Source organism: Zonotrichia leucophrys, chromosome 12 (assembly GCF_028769735.1).
Source record: "Zonotrichia leucophrys gambelii isolate GWCS_2022_RI chromosome 12, RI_Zleu_2.0, whole genome shotgun sequence".
NCBI classification, from domain to species: Eukaryota; Metazoa; Chordata; class Aves; order Passeriformes; family Passerellidae; genus Zonotrichia; species Zonotrichia leucophrys.
This window is the reverse complement of record NC_088182.1, coordinates 6551058-6573400: the sequence shown is the minus strand read 5'-3', so window position 1 is coordinate 6573400 and position 22343 is coordinate 6551058. Positions and strand designations below refer to the sequence as shown.

The window sequence follows — 22343 nt, the reverse complement described above, 5'->3', positions numbered from 1 at the left end:
GAGGTTGTTTTAAGCCATGTAACAAGGAGCTCTGCTGCCCTCCCAAATAGCAGGAGCTACTTAAAAAAACCCCTTACTATTGTAATCTTGGATTACTCCCTACCACCCAAATCCATTTCATCATAATTAGCACCCATTATTATAAAGCCCCTCCGGCATTTCCATATTTCTCTGATCATTATACGCCACAGATTCTCTATAGAAAAATCCACCCAGCTGTGTATTTAGCATAAACTGGTTATCTTGAACCACATGCCCCCTCATTCTTGTTACCAGGCCCATATTTTATACAACAGCGTTGACACTTCCAGACTCTTGCAGGAGCCCTGCTTTGAGAGATTTAGATTAAGCCCAATGCAAGCAGCTCCCTGGGGGAGACAGGAAGAAATCTGAATTCCTCTTGAATTAATTACTAAAATCTGAAAATTCAGCATGGCATCGCATGGTTTTACCAAGAAACTTGTCACCCAAAGCATGGCACAAAATCCAGCTGCCCAGAATACCTCAACAGCATGACAATGCAGCCAAAAGCTGATCAAGGACTTGGCTTTGGAGTTCTTTATTCCCTCTTAAAAGAAAAACACAAGGTGCACTAAGAGTTAAACTAGAAACACACGTTGGCAGTACCTTGGCAGTGTCTGAGTAATCAGCTAAAGGGAACAAAAATGAAAAAAGTCCATTTTTGTTGGAAAAATAAAATCTTATTAAAGAAGTGAGATGGCACCAATCTCTGTGATCATCTCTGGACCATGAAGGACACACCTCTGTACCTCAAGGATGGGGTCCCTCTCCAGCAAGCAGGTGCTTGCTTCTTCCAACTAACAACACCCCAGCCAGCATGCAGCCCTTCCACAGCATCCTTGGGGCTAGGGCTGCTTCCTGCTTCAGGCACAAACCTCAGTATTTTAAATTTCCTTACACAGATAACTCCTACAGTAAGGATAAAAACAATCTCAGGGATTTTCACAAGAGCCTCGCAACTCCACAAGCTTTGGTGCTGCTGGGAACGAGACCTCAGCACTAAAAACTCCAGCACAGAATCCCCAAGCCCCCAGATCTGCTGCTTCTATAGGCAGAAGGACTCTTATTCCACACCCTCCAATATTATCCATCTTTCAAGATCTTTCCTTTGCTCGGGCAGTTCCCAGCATCCTAGGCTGTTGCCAGCCTCTGTGCCTTCAAGAAGATGAAGATTACAACCCTTCACTAGCCAGGGCCTCTTCATTTTCTCCTCTCAGCACACTTCAGTCCCCTCTGAAGCTCAGCATAACAGCAGGCAGAGCATTAATCAACACAACATGTGCTTCACCTAACTTCAGCAACCACTACGAATATTTAAGTTTTACATTATGTGCTGGGATTATTTTTATATATACGCCACCCTGTGTCTTTTTATATACACACTCACACCCCTGTATAAGCAAACACACACAGAGTATTTCATTTCTGCAAACTATAATTTAAGCACAGGGATTTTTTTCCCCTTTGGGCAGCTGGAGCAGCAGCCGAGTAGCGCAGCAGCGATGCAGAGTGCCCTCTGCTGTTCATGAGACAAATGCTTCTTTGTTTAAAAATATTCTTTAAATACTTATAACTTTTCTTAGGAAAATATTTATTAACATTGCATTTGATCATTTTGAGCGCAACATGCAATAATGATGCCACCTGATTTCTCCTGTCACACTAAAAGATTCATGTCTCTTCCAAGTTACCTCAGCAGAAAGTAAATAAGTCTGGGCTGGAACTGCACAGGGTCCAATGTGAAAATGTTTTATTTATAGACCTGAAAATGACAAAGGGAGATCAGAACAAACAATATAGCTTTATTATTCAGGCACTTATCAGATAGCCTTCACACTTCAGCAGATCACACATCTATTAGAGGTACAAGCTGAAACTGTCACGTGGCAATGTGAAATCATTTTTCTATTGTAAAGGAGCATTGTTCCTGCTACTGGAAGGAAAGATAATATTAAAACATATTCAAATATATGTATTTCAAACTGCTACACCTTGTAATAAATTATGCACTTGATATTAAAAATCCAAGCTACGCTGCACAAACCTGACTTTAGAATATTAACTTTTATTGTCTTGTCACGTCCCAGTTCTTCTCATATCTGACATTTAAAGGGGCTGCACTTTAGACACGTGGCCTTTATGGCACCAAATGCAGGGCCCACAGCAAAATGATGAGCGTTCCCACTGCTTGACAGGTGAGAAGAGAAAGGCAATCAGCCTTGTCCCCATCCTGCTGCTACTTCTTCAAATGTGTAATTTCAAGCAAAAGTCTGACTTTGATAGAGTTGGGATTTTGCAAAAATAGGGATTAAATCATCTGCTAAGAGTCAGGGGAAGACAGGGGACACCAAGCCCAGCAGCACCTCTGCACAGGGCTCCATCTCCACCCCAAAGGGCAGCCAGGTCCTTCTCCACAGAGCAAACCCTGCCATGACAAGCACCCGACAGCCTGGAGAGGTCAGAGCAGCACTGTCTGCTACAGGAGCACCAAAACACCCCAGTTACTGGCACCACGAGGTATTTTCTCCCTCTCTGTGTCACGCTCCCACAGAAGGAGACATCTTTTTTTAACCTGTCTCTGCAATACCTTGGCACTGCAAGCAGGGCCCATCTGCTCTGCAGAGCTCCGTGAGGACACCTCCACACTGCCCTTGGAGGGTGGGAGGAGGACAGGGGGGGTCCAAGCACCCTTGGGTGCTGGCTTGAGATGCCCAAGCCCCCGGGTGCTTTCACACAGCCACTCTGTCCCTGGCAGGTCAAAGAGCTGGTTGTCATCAGCACAATCACACCAGAACAACTGGTTCCTCATCCCTTCCAGTGACTCACTGCAAAACCTCTCAATTTCCTGCATTTGTATTCACTTCACAGCTTGGATTTCCTAGAGGAGGCACTACCCAGGAAAACAAGCCTCCTCTTACGCCCTCCTGTAAATGTGTCCACATGAAGCTGATCAAAAATATTCCAGATTATTTTTTTAAACAAAATCTTTTACCAGCTTTTTTTTTCTGCCAACAAAATGCTGTGGTTTTTTATAACTTCTCATCTTGCTCTTCTAAGAGCATTCAGGGATTCTTGTCCTAGATTCCCTGTCTTGGTTGAAGGCCAAGCATCACTAGCTGAGCCAGAGGGAATATAAAAGTATCTTTCTAAGACGCTATAGAAAAGAAGAAGAATTGGACCCTGGGAGACAATTCGCCTTTATGCCTTGGGTATTTAAGGATCAAATGCACATTTGTGAGCTGACACCAGGTAAAGAGGTGGCTTTGAGACTTGATGGCATCTAAAGAAGCCTCTCAAAGCATCTTTTTACCAACTAGAGCAAAAGAGAAATCGAGGAGCAGTGACACAAGCCCTGGTGTGGCTGCCAAGCCCCTGGGGACAGCAGGGCTCATGGGCCACTCCTGGTGACACCAGGGGCACCTGCAACCACTGCTCCGCTTGCAAAGCAAACAGATGAAGGCAGGGAAACAGGAACCACCCAAGACATGCTGAGGAGGTTTCCTATGGTTACTGCTGCCATGGAAATATGTTTTTTTGTTGGCTTGATCTAAATAATCCCTGGTTCCTTGGCTGCAGTATGCTTCCTGCAAGGTTGGGTTGGATCCCTAGACCTTCACCTTGCTGCTGGAATGCCAATGCACTGAGCAGTGGCCACCTTCATGCTGGTCCAGGAGCACCTCAAACCTGAACTGCCTGAGCTCTCCTCTGGACTCCCTGAAGCCTGTGACTTGGTTTCAAAGAGAAGAGGAGGAAAGAAAGTGGAGGGAGGGGAAAAGACATCCTTTACTAATTGCTCACAGCTGTGTCCGAGCAGCTCCCACTTCAGCTGCCAGGAGCTGCAGTGCTCTCCCCAACAGGCTCCAGAGCAACAGAAACCCCTCAGAGGGAGAGGGACTCTTCATCCATCCTCAGAGCTCTGCATAGGGATTTCAGTAATTACACTTACACACTCCCCTTATCAGCAAGAGCAGCCATTATGTTTTTTATCACCGCAGCGGCAGCATCCACACAAGGGCAATGGATAGGGGATGAAATGTTTGCTGCAATGGCTGAGTACAAAGTGTCTCTCTCTGCAGTGAGAATAATAATTGTCACACTGAGCTCTCCAAGTGATAAGCCCTGGTATCAGGGTCCTGTGAAGACCAGAGCCACACGTGGGAAGACACAGCCTCTCCAGCAGCAGAGAGGAGCACCCTGAGTTTTCTGTACCCCTCTTGACCCAAGCACCGGGGAACTGAGAGAGGTTCTGGCCATTGGGACTGCACTGATGCACGGCTGGGGTCTGCAAGCATGAGAAAAATGTTCTTTACAGCCATGCTCATGAGGTTTACCCTTAAATTAGTTTTCCTCACATCAGACAATTCTGCTAATGTTACAAATTCCTTCAACATTAGATAGTGACCGCAGAGATGCTACAAGCACAGGAAGGGTCCGGCTTTCCACCACCACGGCTGGGAGATTATTCATTGGAGAAAAAAAGCAAATAGCCAAATGAGCACCACAAATTGCAAAGCCAGCTGCCAAAGGTCTCAGCTGATATTATCGTCCATCCTTAAACTCGGTGATAGACTTACGAGCCAGACAATGAAAACGCAATTCATTATTTGAAGAGTGACTCACTGGTGTAATAAGGATGGATTACTGGGCGGGGGGGGGGGGAATAAGGGGGGGAGAATGTCTTTGAAAAACTCTAAAAGACTGAAGATTGACTTCTTAAAGGCAAACAGAAAAAGAACAAAACCAAAGAAAAACTCTTGAAAACACTGAACAGACTCTCAACAGCCGAGAGCAACAAAGACGAGGGCAGCGCTCCGTGGGCGTCAGCCAAACGCTGCGCCCGGCCCCTCCAGCGGGGATCCCGCTTCCAGCCTTTATCCCACCAAAGCGCTGGCTGCCAGCTTTTGCTTTCAGGCCACACCACGCTGGTGACAAAGGCCTGCTGCAAACCCTGAAACAGAGCAGTAGGAGTTTTCCTGCCGGCCCGACACAGGCCACACGCAGCACGGCCCGGCCGGGCTCCAGCGGGCCGCAGCCCAGGGGCACCGGCGGGACAGACAGCTCGGGAAGGGGCTCAGGGGGCGACAGCGGGGGTGACAGCTCAGCTTTGCTGTCACAGCACCAGTGCAACTCTTCACCTCCCACCTCCTCCCTCTCATCACCCCAGCAGAGGCTTCAACAAGCGATTTAACCCGTTTCCCTGGGCTTGGGTGGATGCACAGGGAGCTCAGGACCTTACACATCCAGCAGCACTAGGCTGTTAAATCATTCACCATGTCCCACTAATTCACAGCTTCCAAACCCATGGCCACAGCCTCCAGCACCAACAGCTGTCTGCTTCTAGGAGATCCCAGTGCAAGCCAACCCATCCTGCTTCCAGGTTTTATGGGTCTCTCCTGGGCAAATCCACCTAGAAAGGCTCCATGAAGGAAATGTGCTTTGCCAGCATCCAGCAGCACAGCCCCGTGGCTGAGGCACCACCACAGTACTGACCAGCCAAATTCTGCTTTGGGATGGCAAACCCCACTGGCTCACACCAGGCAGGTAAACTACTCTTTGCATACCAAGTAGCACTTACAGTCATTTAAAAAAAAAATAGTGCAAAGAAAACCCAACCGAATTTTAAAATTATTTGTTTAGAAGTAAAATATCACACAAACTCAGAATTCAGTGTGTCTGCTCTACAGACAGCTATCCATCACCAGTGTAATTCACAATCACACCAGATAGAGAATAAACCCCACAAAATCAGCCCAAATCCCGCAACAGCTTATAAGTGTTTTTTCACACCATTCATAAAAATAGACTTGCACATGGCCACTTCAAAACAGACAGAAAATCTACCCACACTGCCCGTTCCCTAGGAGAAATTCTGCTTTTCTGGCTTTTGCCAGCAGCTCAGTGGCAATGGAGCCAGGCAGAGCAGCTCCAGTTAGAGCAGCTGCAGAGCAGGGCTCTGTGCTCAGCTGAAATTCAATCAACAAGTGTCCAAACTGCTTTTGAGTTCTTGCAATACAATCCTGAGTGGCTTGTAAAGGACTTCAAACAGGCTCCCTGGGCTTGCCCGGAAACAAATACATACCTCACCTACTCTTTTGTACATCGCATACAAAAAAATTAAAGAATTTATTTTGGGCTTTTTGCCAGGGACAACACTGCCTCTGACACTGTAATGCTCTGGTAATGTGGATACTGTGTCTCCCAGCCAACACAAACAGGATACCTTATCAGTCTTGGCTGTCTTAAGTGCTGTTTCAAGTGCTGTTTCAGCAGCAGGGCACAAAGAAATGGAACCCACAAGTCAGAAAAAATCGTTGGGAGTTCCTTAAATGTAACTGTGCACTCAACATTTAGGAAAAGAATTGTCCCAGGGCAGGGCAAAGCTGATACCTACCCCACAATCCACCCAAACCCCCATCCCAATGGCCTGGCTGCCCCCTGGTAGAGCTGCTGCTGGAAAGGTGGGAGCAGCACGAGCCATCACTCATCATCCCTGTTCTCCCTACTACCATGGGGGTGAAAAGCCCCCCCAAAAAAGTAGACCTGATTTCCCAAACACTTACACAAGTGTTTAACCTTGCAGGTGTAAGAAAATAGGACAGCTGAAGTCACTGATGCCAAGCCAAGTGCACAGGGCAGCATCCCCTGAGCTGAGCTCCAGTGCACACAGGCACCCACACCAAACCAGCGTGGGCACAGGGGCTGAAGGGCACTGACTGCCACTGAAGGAAGTGGCCAGGGAGTGGCTTCTCCTTTCTGAACCTGAGACCAAATAAGCACACAAAAAATAAATTAAAAATGACAAAGCTAATGACACCAACCGCTTTGTGAAAGGCTTTAAAATGAGAAAACAAAACCAGCCTTTGAATTTTTCTGCATCTCCTCTGCCAGGGTGACAGTATCTTTGGGAAGCAGGTGAGTGCTGCCCACCCCTAGGGACAGCAGCAGCCCTTAGCCCTCTGCAGTCCCAGGGGTGTTTGATGGATCTGCACTGGCTGAATTTGGCCCATTTCAGCAGGCTCCCAATTGCAAAATGATGAATCTTCTAAAACCTTCCAGGCTAGCACAATTCACCATGGCAGTGATAGGAACATCAGACAATTCAAGATAAGGCACTGCTATTCTCACATCTCCAAATCCTTTCCAATAAACATGCAAGGAAGTGCGGAATATCTGAATCCTAAAGAAGAGAGGCACAAAGCCTGTTATTCATGCCAGGGAAAAGCTGGGAGTGTGTGTGTGCAAGAGACATAACCTATGAGAAATGCTGAAAACATATGGAAGCAATAATCTGTACTTTTTTTTTTTTTTTTTGGAAGTAGAAACAAATGCTTCAGAATTCGGTGTTGTTCACTCATGTGCTGCGTTACAAATATTATTGTTTCTGCTCTCTGGATGAGGAACTAGGCAGCAAACTGGAGACCCAAAGGCACCCAGGGATGAGCCTGCTGGGGCAGGCTCCCCCTGTACCTGTACCTCCCAGGGGCAGGATCAGACCCCTAGGAATGCAGACAAAGGCTGCGAACACACAGAATTTCTCGCTCATTTCAAACACACAGATTGCTGTGCACAAGAGCAGCAATCTCCAGAGCACTGGGCACTAAACAAACAAACCTACAAAACAAAACAAACATCCACTGCCACAAGCAACTCCCTGCCTACAGTCAACAAGGCAGAGAAGGGAGTTGCAAAGCAACTTGTGCATCATCACCCAACATCATCAAACATCACAGGGCTTCTGGTCCACCACCCCATTTTGGATCACTATCTCATGACATGCATCTCTTTTCCTTGTCCATAGGTTTCTGTGACCCAGTGGTCAATCACAACCCTTTGGGTTGATCACCTGGGATCTCCAGGCAGCTCTCTCCTGAGAAGATGAGAAGTTTGTCTTTGCAGACACTCCCTGATCCAAAAAGGCCAGATGAGATCAGGCTTCAGCAGGACTGACTGCAGTAGATTACAGCAAGATGCTGATTTGTGGAAATAAATAAACAAATGCTCAAAACAACTGTATGCTGCAAAATTTGTTAATGTGGATTATTACTGAATACTACATCAGGTCACATAAATTCACCCTGAAAGGCAAGGGCCAGGCACTGTGTGCTGTACAAACACACAGCACTGATATTAAGAGCACAATGTGTGACAGCAAGGCATGAAGAGAAGCAGATCTCTTCCTCAGCAAAATGTGATTCCAAGGGACAAAGATTGTGTGACGTATGCAAGGAAAAAGATGCTCCAAGAAAAGATGTAAGACATAATCTCACACTGAAGCTAAAACCCTGGCAAACCAGTCTTTGTCTTCATGTCATGTTTATTACTGCTTTTCAAATTCTTCTGCAAACCAGAAGAATAACTATGGCAACAAAGACTTCTCCAAAGGTTTTCAGACTCTATTTTTAAAATTGTCTTCTCTGAGACAGCATCCAAATTCCTTCCCTCAGAAACCAGCCGTATGCCACTGCCTCTGCAGGCTTTGCAAGCCAGGTGGCACATCCCCCCTTCCTCACAGCAAAGCTCAAACACCATCCTGAGACCTGCGTGTCCTGCTTCTATCTTTTTAGTTGGTGGGCTTGGAGAAGGCAGGGAGCAGGGAACAGCAAGGTCTGCTGATCTGCAGGAGTATTTTGGCTTTCTCTAGGAGCAAACAAACCATGGCTCCGTGTGCTAAACACATGCCAATCTTCCAACACGAAGGATCAGCTATTTTAACGGAGGTACTAAGGCTGTAATTTTACTTCACCCAGAGTAAATCTGAAATTAGTTCTTCACAGTAAGCTTAACAGCAGCAAAAGCGAACCATTTGTCACCTTTAAGGTTTGCATATTCACACTAATTGCACCGGCACTAGGTTATAAATTCCCTTCCTTGCTCCTGGACCACCTCCCTCGAAGGCTTTTCTCTGCAGGACATTATGCAAAAGACGCTGCTAATGGCTATTCATTCACCAAACTCCAGTGACAGCTTTATTTAATGCCAAAGCTTGTTAACAAGCTGAATGGCACACAGTTTAATGTAATGCAGATCTGATTAGAAAACAGCAACCGGGCTCCTAAGGAGTTCAATTTTTATTGAATTTGATTTCCCTTTTTCCACACTAAGCCACCTTTATTAATGAGGATTTGGTTACCTACACGCCATTTCCATTTTCTAGACTGGAGCCCACACAAATGAACTCAGTCCTTTGGCACTTTGATGACAACCCACCACAGAAGAAAGTGATGAGACGAGAGGAAGGAGTCATTTTTCTGCTCAGCCCATGAGAAATTCAGGGTTTTACTGGTTATAGTTTGATAGCTGTGTCTTCATGGACTTTGCCCCCAAACCGTCTCAGAAAAACCACTTACATTTTCCTCTTTGGGGCTAAATGATTTAAAGCTATAAATTGAATTTCTGCCTCACAACGAGAGGCAGAGATCTGTGGCATGCAGAAGAGAGCTCTTTGATGGAGTAAGATGTAGGCTCTAGCTGGATTTGAGGTGTTTTCAATTCCTTGCTTCCACCACATTAGCATTAAATAAACTGACACTGCTACAGGATAATTCACCCACGACCCTGAATGTGGGATTATAATTTCAGAGCAAAATTACGAAGATTCTAAACCAAACTTTAAAAACCAGGGACATTATTTAATTCTTTAACAATCCCCTTTCATCTTCTTTTTGCACATCACCTGCAGTAGAGAGACCAGGCTTATTCTGAAAACAGTTCTGCAGAATATAATTTATTTTCAAGAGGTTTCCCTGTCTCAAGAAGCATGCCTGTGCTTCCAGGAATGATAAATTCAGCAAATGCTCAGAGCCATCTCTGAGAAAAGTGGCTGTTAAGGCAACATAGGAACACAGGAATCTTCATCCTCTGACAAAGCAATCTGCTTGCTTGAGGGAGTGCCTGCACAGATCACACCTAAAATCACAGGTAAATTGAAAATACACAGTGCAGCATAATTGGGATATTGACATAGACAATGCCTGCCTCAGCAATGGCTTCAGTGTCTGCAAGTTTATAAATTCTGTCTCCCTAAAGCGCTATCACCACTCTGCATCTTTGATGCAAAACCACCCCATTTACATTTATCAGCAAAACTCTGCTGTCAAAGGATTATAAAAAGCCTTATAAATCTCTACAGGTCAATTGATCTGGATTTATACCTCTAATGTGAGGATCTCCTTGCAAACCCTTGTTTTCTTGTTTTCTTTCAGTCTCATTCTGCACGTTCAGGTGAGCAGCCCCACCAGTCAGTGACTGCAACATCTCCTGCACAGAGGGCACAGGCTCCTCAGCATGTTATCAACCTACAAACTATTGGGAATAATTTGTCTGCTCACCTATTCCTGGCATTAATAGACCACTGGCTAGTGAAAAATGAACGAATTTCCTCTCTATTGTGTTCTGGCAAATAGACTGCTTTATTTGGTTTAATTGTGTAATTACTCTTACATCAAGGCAATTAAATGGGAATGTCTGCAGGAGGGCTCTCATCTAATCGAGTCCTGGTGTAAGGAAACTTGGAGTAAGGTCTAACCTGCTCAGTGGGATGCAAACCCCGGAGCACAAAGGCTGCAGTGCCTCTGGGGGCTGACCCCACCCATACCCGAAGGGTCCCCATCCTTCTCCTGCCCCGGGGGACATAAGCACATCTCTCCTGAGAGAAAGCTGCTGGAAAAATCCACATTGTATTTGCAAAAATCCCCTCCCATGCCTGAAGGTTGTCAGCAAAGGAGATGGTTATGGGTAGTCCTGGCAGGGTGGAGGCTCCTGCACATGGGCTTTGTCAAGATCTGCGTGCCAATGCAGAGGGCACAGTCTGGAAAGAGCTGCAACATCCCTCTCATCTGACACTCCCCAGGCAGCTGTGTGCCCCTTCTGCTGGGCCATTTGGCCTCTGGTGGGATCCCATCAGAACTCACTTAATCCTTCAAAAGCCACTGTACAGTTGTACTCTCTGACATAACGAAACATAAGCACAGCACCTCACAAGTCCTTGGAGCAGGGGACTGTTGGTGACCATGGCTTTTCTTCTTATCCTGCATTTGAAAGTTCTCCTTGGCACTTTTAAGTATTACAAAGCGGCTCTGCAGGGACACGAGGAAATCCGGGACAGCCCGAGGACCAGGGCGAGCCCCACCTGCTGCTGTGCATCCCTCAGGGCAGACCTCAGCCTATGGAACCCGTCCCACCACACCCTGGGGCAAATGCCAAAGGGAACGATGATTTGCAAGGCTAAACGTTAAGATACAACTCAACAGGAACATATCAATCCCCATCCTTGCTCTGAATCCAAGCTTTAATCTGGTGAGACACAGCTCTGAGAAGTAGGGCAGAGGCTGGGAGGAACGCCAAGCACAGCAGATGCTGGAGAAAAGGGTATACCCTGAAAAATAAGGTTAAAAGGTCGCCAAGGGCTCCCTGGCCTACTAAGACTATGTAGAGCTCCCAGGGCCCGCAGCCCAGATTTAATATCAGCAAGTCCCAGATCGCACATCAGCAGGAACTCATTTTGAGACAGCAGAACGTGGGGAGGGGAGAAGGGGCTGACCCAGGAGAAGGCCAGGGCTTGCTGTGCTTATCAGGCACCGGCACTGTCAGGTTTGTGAAGAGACAGAAATACCATCTTTGTAAAGACAACAGAAATAACCAAAACCACTATTTTTGCCGGAGTTTCACGCAGCGGTTTGATGCAGACCGCAAGAACCCCTTCAGCCCCATTTTCCCTTCCCACCCCACCCCGGTTGTTCCTGACAGGTGAGGGCGGCTCCAGCCCCCGGCACGACCCGGAGCAGCAGGACGAGCTCCTGACCGCACCGGGGAAGCTGCGAGTGGGTAATCGCCAAACCAGTTACCCCAGTCCCGCATCTGGGTCCTGCTGCGCCCCGCACCGGGCATACCTGTGTGGGGGCGGCCCACCCGTGTCCCCAAAACCCCCACCATGGGTGGGCAACGCGCTTGGGACCAACACAAACCCTCCCTAAAGAACCACACCTGCACCCCGGATGCGCTCGGAACTCGGAGGGCACCGCAAAGCCCCGGGAAGGGAGAGCCGCGATGGGACCGGGCGTGGGAGGACGGGGGTGATGAGCCAGGGGGTTTGGCCGGGCCTTACCTCCACTTGTGCAGGGCGAAGCCCGGGCACTGGTCCCCGCAGGTGTTGCAGGGCTGGCCCCGCTCCGGCTCCCCCGACGCCGTCAGCTGCAAGGAACAGCAGAGTCAGCGGCGGCAGCGGGACGAGGGCGACGGGAACGGGCACCCGGGGGATAGGGAAGGGGCACGCCCGGGGGAAAGGCACCGGCACGGCTGGGAGAGCGCAGGAAAAGGGCTGGAACCGGGACGCACCCCAAGCAAGCGGCACATGGGGGCGGCGGGGACCCGCCAGGCGCCGGAGCGCAGCCGGAGCGGGCGGCGGGACAGAGCCACAGGTGGGAGCGGAGCGGAGCGGGGGACGGGGAACGAGGGGCGAGGGACCCCCGGCACTCACCGAGCGGCTGGAGAGCCGCTTGCGGGAGCCGCGGCCGAACATGGCAGCGCTCCCGGCGCGGAGCCCGGCGCAGCCCTGCCCGAGTGCGCGGCAGCAGCGGCCGCCCCGTCCGGGCCCGTCCCGCCCCCCCGGCGGCCGCCCCTCGGCCGCGCTCCCGCCCCTCACCCGCCCCCCAGCCCGGCAGGCACCGCCCCGGCACGGACCGGCTCCCCCGCCCCGCTCCCCGGGCCCTGCCCGCCCTCGGAGCCCCGCGCTCGGCCGGGTGTGCGGCGGGGAGCGCGATGTCCTCGTTGGGCTCCAGAGCTGGGTGGCGATAAAACAGCTGAGCTCCCCAAGGGCAGAGCTGCGGCTCGGCAGGGCGCACGCTGAGCTTACCTGCGCTCTGCAGGGGATTTAACTGGCCCAGGCACGGAGCGATCATGCCGGGTTCCTGCTGGGCGTCTGATCAGGAAAGGTTTAGCCCACAAACACGAGCAGGGTGCAGGAAAAACACTGTCACAGGAAAAATGTTTGTGGCCTGAGATGCTGGAGTGGGACGCCAAGCACCACCTGTTACAGCCCCGGAGCTCACGGTGCTCCCGGAGCTGCTTGTGGGACAGCAGGGCTGTGATCCTGGGATCCATGGGATCTGTGGGGCAGGGAGCTGTGATCCTGGGATCTGTGGGGCTGGGAGCTGTGGTCCTGGGATTCATGGGGCTGGGAGCCATAGGGTTGCTCATGCATCAGCCCAGTCTTGTCATACATACAGCGCACTAAAAGCAATGCCCACCCGGTGCCCCTGGGGTTTGCAATCAAACAGCACATCTGGCACAAGGCAGAGCAAAATGAACCGTGGGGATTGGAGGAGCAGCAAACGCTTCACAGAGCACAGGGCTCCTCGGAAAATCTTCCCCAGTGGGGCTGGAGCGGCTTCGCCATTAGCATTTCACAGCTTCACCCAGGGTTGTGGTTGTTTGCAGATGCTGTCAGCTCCTTCCCCTCCTTCCCTGCCTCTTTGTTCCCTTGCCTTGCTGCCTCACAGCTGGTTAAAATGGTAACCCTTTGATAATTTCTTTTTTCCATTTAATCAGTTCTCATTTTTGTCAATTCTTCTCTTGTATCTTCTTCCCTGGGAGGCTGAAACGAGGTTGGGAGCTGTGGAGCTGAGGTGGCCTTTTGAAGAGTCTCAGACAAAAAGTTTCGGGGAGATTTTCACTCTTTCATGCCATAAATACTGTGCTTCCTTAAAAAAAAAAAAAAAAAAAAAAAACCCAAAACCCAAAAAATAACCCAAAAAACAAACAAACAAAAACCCAAATAAAACAAACAAACCCAACCTAAGAAAAATAAAAACCCTCCACTTACAGAATTTTATAATGGAGAAAATTTCCTTTTCCATAGGCTTTCTTCATGGCCCTGCAAAAATATTGAATGCTCCCTGCTCTGTTTTTCTGTGGTTGCTATTTTTACCTTTCCAAAACCCTCCAAGCTTCCCTCTATTGCTCCCTTCTGCTAAATTTCCTCATCATTTTCCTTCTTGGTTTCTCTCCCAGTTTCCAACTCATACAGTGGTGCATGAATATATTATAAGCTCTCAAGGGAAGAGGCGATCTCTCCAAGTATACATTTCATCACACAGTGGGCAACTGGTTGCAGGCTGGGGTTTGACCTCATATTGAAACATCTCAGCCTGTATCCAGGGTCTAATACATTATCAGGGTGCTGAGTTACTGTTAGCTCTACAGAAGGACAATGGGATTTCAGGGAGTGGGTGTCATGCAAAAGAGGGCCTGAAAATCTCCAGCACTTTGGGTGTCTTGCATAAGGTTCAGAATATTTAAAACTCCAATTAAAACTGCTGAAATAAAAGCAGTATTGGATACAGGACTTATAACAAGATTCAACGTGCTGTGGGAAATGCTTTAAAGGTGACCTGCAAATCCTCTTTAATTGCTCTGCTGTTGCAAGAGATGCTGTGCGCCCTCAATAACAGGGCTGGCGAGGACATCTGCTAGGAGTTTAAAACAGCAAATGTAAGTCAAAGTTGGAGGATAAATTCCTTGGAGGTGTGGCTGTACTGAATCACAGCTCCAGTCTTCTGATGAAGATGCAAGTCCTAAATTGCTGCTTAAAACAAGGCTGGCTACTTAAAACTTAAAACAAGGCTGGCTGGTCCCCTCCCAAGCTGTCCACGAAGCTACCAAACTTCCCTGTCACCCTGCATGCTTGTGTCCTGCAGGCACAGGGGGTGACACAAGGAAAAGGCAGGGGAGGCTCTGAGCATCAAGACTTGCATCAGTGTGTTCAGAAGAGGGAAGATGAGGGCTCAGCCTGGGAGTGCAGAAGATGCAGACAAGAGGGGTGAGGGGTTCTGTTCTGCTGTGCCTGCAGAAGGATCTGGAGAAATCATGCAGAGCCATGAAAATATTCAGGTAGCACAGACCCCGGTGAAGTCAGGTCCTTAGGGACTCTTGCTCACCTGAATATCTCACAGGAACAACAATTTCTCTCTGGTCTGAGACATCCAGCGTAAATGAAGGGCTATTTGGGAGGACCCCATCCCCTTTTAGGGATGCTCAGATGCTCCCTCTCTATAAGGAAACAGCCAGGCCAGAACATCATCTCTGGATGCATTTGGGAAAGGGAGGGGATACATTATCTCATTGGCCTGAATGCTCCTCTTCTCTTTCCTCCCCCAGAAAAGCTGCCAAGAGTAAAGATCTCTCAGGAAATAAACTCCCACTCCCTTGTTCTCACCATGTGCAAAGGGGATGATGCACCATTCTGGCATGGCTGGGTAGGCAGGGGACAGCAACACAGCTCCAGCCCTACCTGTGCTGCCACAAGAGCTACTTTCAAAAGGGTATTTTGCATTATTATTTTTATAGACATGGAGATCTTCCTCTTCAGTGGAGGCAGACTCAGCTTGGAGGTGGGGGGTGTCAGATACTGCTGTCAAATAGGCTTAGAAACAGACACACATGTATAATACATGCTAGACAGCTTGGCTGACAAATTATTGTTTCTGCTGTCACTTAAATTGTTCCATACGTGATCTTCCCCTCCCATTTCTGTTTCAATCAAACCTGCCTAGAGCTGACTCTCCTTCCAGCCCTTCTAATGACTAAACCAGTTTAAAACCCAGTTTGCTCCATTCATGCACTGAGTTGGACCCATTTTCCTTCCCTTTGAAGTTGTGGATGGCCAAGAGGAGGGAAATGACAGGGATGCTCTTTGCTTCCTGCTCCCTGTTGTATACCTGATAATACAGAAATAATTATGATGAAAATCAAAGAACTTAGGGAAAGGTATAATACAGCTCCTGTGTTAGCTTCTGGTCACAAGGTAGGTGGAACAGGGACTGCCATGGGATAGATGTGTGCAGAAGAGCAGCCTGGGATGCAGGGCAGAGCTGTCATTAGGGCTCTGTTCTCCTGGTGGCCTCCATCCCGTGTAGGACACCAGCATGTGCAATAGCTGCAGTGACTGTGTCCCAGCCCAGGGGCTGTCCTTGCCAGCTGGGAAGAGGAGCTGCAGGCCCACAGCAGTAGCTGCAACCAAGGGATGGGAAATATGGGGACAACTTGTGCCACCAAAGACCATGGAAAGTCTGCCTCCAACTCTGGTCCAGCTATTCTGGATGGGAGTTAGCTGGCAGACAAAACAGTTTTGTGTGTGAAGCCAGGAAAATTTCCTAGTCTTTCCAGGAAAGTGCCCCTGGCTTTTCTATCCTGCAAATCGTGCCTGATGTCAGGAAATCACCTCCAAAATACTCACATGCAGGAAGCTCTCAGCATCCCTCCATCAGCTCTGACACCCCTGTGCCTCTTACAGTCCAGCCCTGACCATCAGCACCAAGGCAGGGGTAGCAGCAACAGAAAGCAGAGGAGTAAGGCAGAAAGCAGCTCTCATTTTCATGCTGGACCCATCCATTTCTCCCCTCTGTGATGTCAAGGGGAATTTGGCTGTTACACACAGAGTCAGTCCCCTCGTGGTTCCTCCTGCCAGCAGCCTGTGCAGGTGAATTACAGCTCAACATGAGCCCTGTCTCCATCTAGTACCCTGAAGGTTATAAACGTCTGACTGTTATTAGGAAGTTATTGTCTGAAGCCTTTCAAACAGCAAAAGGAGGGCTTAAAAATACCTCTAAGTGCCACAGCTGCTGAAGGAGTTTGATGGGGACTACACATCACTAATTTGCTGCATCTTTCCTCCACCAAGCCTCCTTCTTCCTGGGTAAATGTGCCCCCGTGAGGGTCTTTTAGGAGTTCTCAGTGTTTCTGCTCATTCCAGCTCCAAGATTTGCAATTACTGCAGGCAGAAAAGGCTGTGCACAAACCCCAGTTTGAGGTGGGGAGATGGAATTTCAATCTGTGCTGTGCATAACAGGAACCCAGGCCGGGATGAATCATGCTGTGTTACTTCGGTTTTAAATTTTTTTTGCGCTGCGTAGGATTTTCTGGGGCATATTCCATCAGGCATGTAATGGTCAGATTCACTCTGAACGTTTCTTACACAGATACTTTGCAGTACACACACTTCAAATGTCACAAATGGCAACAAAGTGGGCTTAGCAACTTAACAAACGCTTCTACAAATTCTGTAGATTATACATTTTCTCAGTGCTCTTTATCACAGCCATTTGACTACTACTTTTTTTGTTAAATTTCTCTGTCCTGAGGTATTTTGATTAAAACAGTACTGACTAATTGCACCTTTTTTCTTTCATCAGTACACTCATTTGTAAATATCCCAGGAATTTTTTTTGTGTCCTCCCACCCAGGAATGCAAATGGCCATTATGTGCTCCCCAAGGTATCTCCAAATAACCCTTCTCCTTTTAACCTTAGGATTTTATTGTGTTAGTTGCTAAGTAACTGAGTAAGATTTATAGCCATCTATTGTTAATTTTGAAGGCGGTCTTCAATTTCCCTGTAAATAGCATTTGGGAGTTGGAGTCCACACCAATAAAAACTTGGAGCCCAGTCCCACTCTGTGGAGAGGAGCACCTGCTATGAAATGCAGAGCCAAGTGGATACATAAAACTTACCCTCTCAAAAAGGGACCTGCCCCTCTCAGATTGGGCATTGCTGAGATGCTGGAGGGACCCTGGCCTCTGATGCCAGCATGGCAGGGTGACACAGGCTCCCTTCCCTCCCTCCTGCTCCTTTCCAGCTCCTCATCCTTCAGGCTGTTGCTCTCCGAAGCGAAATGCCAGTGCTTCAGCTTTTCCCAGGTCTGTATTTCTCTGCTGTCAGGCTCAGGAGCCCCTCAGCTCAGCTCCCCCAGCCTCTCCGACACAGGGGTGGGAGATGGCCCCAGTTCATGTGGTTACTTAATGCCTTTCAATTTGAGGCTAAACAAAGCCGTCAGGTGGGACTCTGCCAATTTGCACACAACATCCTAGTGCTATAGCAACAAGTAACTTTCTACTATCCCCCCTCACTCCCTGGAGCTCTCTTTGGTGCAGCAGAATTATTTGCTTTATGCTGTAAATTCACACTTCTGCCATGCTACTTTGACTTTTCAGGACCATTTATGAAGATAAGGGAAAACAAACCAATTTAGGGTAACTGGCAGAGAGGCAGGTGTCAGCAGGCTCGGCAGGAGGTGAGCTGGCAGGAGTGAAACCATCCTGCCCTTCCCCTGCCACAGCACTGGAAGTGTCACAGATGTCCTGCAATCCCTCACATTAATCATTCATTTGCCACCCTGCAGGTGGAAAGGTCCTTTGACTCATGTTTTTAAAGCTGTCTATTGTCTCTTTTGATTGGGAGAAAAAGAAAAGAGTCTTTTACTTACCATTTTACAGGGTAGAAGCCTGCTTATAAATAGGGTAGAGAAATGCCTAGCAAAACCAGGCTGCTGGTGGTGGCTCAGATCATGAGAGATTAGGTAGCTGTGAGGCCAGAAATTGTTTCTTTTCTAGACACCAATGTTATCAGATTTTATATTGGTGCTGTTTTTGCCACCTAAAGAACTGGAGCCACCAGTTCTTTAGCCAAGGCAAACAGCCCAGGACAAACCTGCTGTCAAAAGCTTGTGGTTCTCCCAAGTTAAATGCTGCCACACATTTGAGTTCTTGAAAGCCCCAAGCCATTGGGAATGATCAGATGGGAGAATGCCATCAGTGAAATCTGAATGCCAGCCGTACCTGGAAAGCCTCACATGCCACTTGCACAATGTGGAGCAAAGCTGAAGAGGAGGGCACAGCCAGGTTATCTTGGGCAAGAGCCTCTCTGGGGCAGGCAGGCAGCTCTCAGGGTTATTCCAGGTGAGCTCTGCCCCAGCACAGGGCACACCCACTGCATTTTTCCACACAGAGCAGGATGAAGCTGTCGGTGTTGACAAGAGCTGTTGAAATGTCTTGAGGATACCCCACTTCAAGCAATTCAGTCAGCAGAATTTAGAAATATCTCTAAAAAGGGGATCTGAAGGGTATCAGCTCTCCATTTGTCCTACCTGAATGGAGCAGCAGCTCAGGTGAGAGTCAGCAGAGTGATCTGCTGGGGTTTCCTGTGCCACTGATCTGGGTTTACTGTTCCCCTGAGACATGTGGATCTGCGGAGACATGGCATGCTCAGGGATGAGAACAGTGAAGGACAGACAGACAGCAAAATATTTCAGCAGCTGAGCCCCAGCACAGGTAAGAAGAAAGGCCATTGCCTCCTGCTCCCACAGACAAGGCTCAGAATCACTGTGCTGCCAAGAAACAAACCTCCATGGCCACTGCTGCCCTACATCTCCTTTCAGCAGCTCTTGGTTTGAAATTCTAGGTCTCAGTTGTTTGCCAGTTCAGCTGTGTCTGAAGCAGGGAAAAGCTGCCACCAGTGTGTACCTGCTTGTTCTAAGCTCCAGCAAGGCATCAGCCTCAGTGGAAGTGCAGAGCTGCATGCTCCCACCACTACACACGTGCATCCTGCTCCAAAGGGCTACTCACACCTGGGACCAAGCTAAGAAACTTCATCTGGGAAGTCCCAGCCATGCATGAGGCCACAGCTCCAGCCTCTGGCAGCATCTGGTACCTGCTGGCATCCTCTGCTCGGGCTCGCTCCCACCTGCGGGGGGCTTGGAGGCACCACCTGTATTTGCTGCTCCTTGTATTTGCCAGTAACAGCAAATAACCTGGACGTGTCTGTTCTTGCCGGGGAGTTTGCAGGGAGCCATTCCCACTTCCCGGCTGCCGGCAGCAGGAGCAATGAGAGCGTTTCACAGTCAATGCTCCTTTCTGTGCGGGGCTGAGGAAGGCAGGCAGCGAGCTGTGAATAGCTTCAAAGAGGAAGGTCAGAGGATGGATTAGAAAAGGACAATGCAGAAAAGACCTGATTAATTTAATTGCTCATCTGAAATGTAGGCGCAGACTAAAGAAGGATGAAGAAATTATAAGCATATGAATGGAGCCAAGTAATGATTTTCAGAGAGAATATCAGAGCCCTGCCTCCCCCTGCACCCTCTGCCCCACATACAAAGGGTTTTGTATTCAGAGATTACTCCAGACTTCTGGCTCTTCTCCTCATACTGTCTCAGAAATGGAGACACTGACTACCAACACATGTTTAATTAGCTGCAGCTTGATCTTGTTGCTGGCGGCTCAGACTGATCATTAGAGCCAGGCATGTGCCAAAACCTGTGAGGGGATGTAATGTGGAAACCATTCTGCTCCCAGCAGAACTGAGGTTTTCCTGGTGGAAATGGATTGATGGGCACGGCCTCAGCCTCTGCATTTCATATCCTGCCTTGAAGGACCTGGATCAGTGTCACAAAGGAGAAATGCATTTCTACCTCCCCTTACTTAAAATGGTACCTACATCAGATCTTCTTGTACTTACAGTCAACAGATCACCGCTCCAAACACTTCAAAACCAATATTTATAACTAGAGAGAGGCAGAAGTAATTTTATGGAAAATTTCACAGGTTGTTTTGGTTTTTTTTTCAATTGGAACAAACAAACAAACAAACAAAAGAAACTTCCCCAGGAAATATAGTATAAAAGGCATTTGGGTTAGGTCAAAATACTATGCTTTTTTTTTCTTCTGAAATCTGTGCCTTGTATTTGCAAATGTTAAATAGCTGGAAAATTAAGCCAACTTTGAAGTGGAAACTCAGACTCTTCTCTGAAGGCTGAAAATAACTTCTTAGCATTCTTCATCTCGCTATTGCAAAGAGAGGTCAGAAACTTGTCAGCTAAATCTGCTTCTGGAAAGCTACAATTCCAATTGCCTGGATCACTTCACAGGCGAAAATACTTGGAAAATGTTGGAGTGAGACTGACAGGCACCACTTTCGGTCATCAGCTTCCTCCTCCTGCTCGTTGCAAGCCGGAGCTGCCTCCAGGAATCTGTTCTGCAGAGGGACTCGTCCCCTCCCACGAAGTGACCAACACCACAAAGGGCTGTGACTGCTGGATGAACTGAAACACTTCTCTTACAACGACCGGGTCGAAAGAGTTCTCCATTTGAAGAGTTCGAGTGATGGGAGAACTTAAGGCATGGGCTGAGCCACTTGAGCTGTTAATGACGCCTGGGTTGGGTTGAATTCCTGTGCCTTTGCCCGGTGATGGGAGGTGTCTCACCTCAGTGCTCTTCCCCTGACAGAACGCTTTCTTCTGAGTCAGCCCTCAATCATCTGTTTGAGGAGTTGTGTTGGAAAGACTCAACAGAACAGGCTTCTCTGCCACTCTTCAATTTTCAAAGCGTGGCTATGAGGAAAGGAAGGAAAGGAATCAAATGTCCTGATTTAGAGCTAACTCCTTGAGACATGCCTTTCCAACAGCCTTCAACAAAATGTGTTGTATTTTTCTGTTGAAGAAAAATGCCCATCATTGGGGCAGAAGGCCAGAGTGATCAAGCATCACCTCTGTCTTTTCAGCTGCACAAAGAGACTGAAGAATTGTCACAGAATCTCAGCACTAAGCATGCAGAACCTAAGCACTGAAAGTGTTAAAATGCCCTTTCATTATACAGGGCTGGAAAGTTAAATATGATTCAGAGTCTGTGTATTAATTCCACAGCAGCTGACATTTAAAGTCTGTGTAATAATTTATTAAGGATAAATTATAGAAAAGCCATTTTTACGAGATTGGTCATTTAAAATAAGAATTGAGGTTTTGAAATACTGCATGTTCTGTTTTCTGCATTTGACAATGTTTCAGACAGCACAAGGGAGGAATCCTCTCTCCTTTGAAAAAATAGAAGCTGGAAAAGGCTGAACCTGTGAGCACTAAGAGATCTGCAGCATTTTCTGAGACAAAGCATAAGGAACATATAAGGGAAGACAGAAATTGCAACTTCACTCTTACCTGCAGTATCTGGGGCAATGGTGATGTAACACTGGTTGCACTTCAACACTTGCTTGTCATCCTGGGAGGCAGTCCCTACATTTGCTTCCTTTTAAACCAAATTTCTCCTGCCTGAATTTTCTTGTATATTTGATACTATCTTTTCCAATTTAGAAAAGTTGATTTTTTTTTTGCACATTTCTTTCCATAACACATTAGAAGTGGTGTGGACCAGGCCATTATCCCAGCTCATAATTCAAAAACATTTGCAAAATGAACTGCTTTTCTCTCTTACATGCCATGTCAAAGGATGTCCCTGGTCATTGAAGGCAGCACCAGCCAGTCACCAGACACGGCTGAACAACGCATGGGACATCTCTGAGATGTGCTTATGTATATAATGCACGTTGGAGCAGTCCTCTTGGACAGAAATTTGGGAGCATCAGCCTCTCCAGCCATCAGGACATGAGTGGGTGGTCATGGCCATTCTCCAAGGTGGTCCCTGGTCCACAGACTCCAACATAGGTTTGGGTCAGGGCTCCATATAAACAACATTCTTCACATCCCTCTTTCCTTTTGCATGGGACAATC

At 48.0% G+C, this 22343-nt stretch overlaps 1 protein-coding gene across 2 annotated transcripts in view; it reads right to left on the bottom strand.

Annotated features, from left to right (window-relative positions):
- Window positions 1-12598, bottom strand: part of PRICKLE2 (prickle planar cell polarity protein 2) — a 102698-nt gene extending 90100 nt beyond the window's left edge. The window contains exons 1-2 of one of the 2 annotated variants that reach the window (XM_064723766.1): window positions 12497-12598; window positions 12125-12210 (exon numbers count right to left, since the gene is read on the bottom strand). In XM_064723766.1, coding sequence (XP_064579836.1) covers window positions 12125-12210; window positions 12497-12538 — 128 coding nt within the window. In that variant the 5' untranslated portion in view covers window positions 12539-12598. Of the gene's footprint in view, window positions 1-12124; window positions 12211-12354; window positions 12388-12496 lie in introns of those variants that run through there. The other variant, XM_064723767.1, reaches the window with a different exon arrangement.
- Window positions 12599-22343: the final 9745 nt, after the last annotated feature.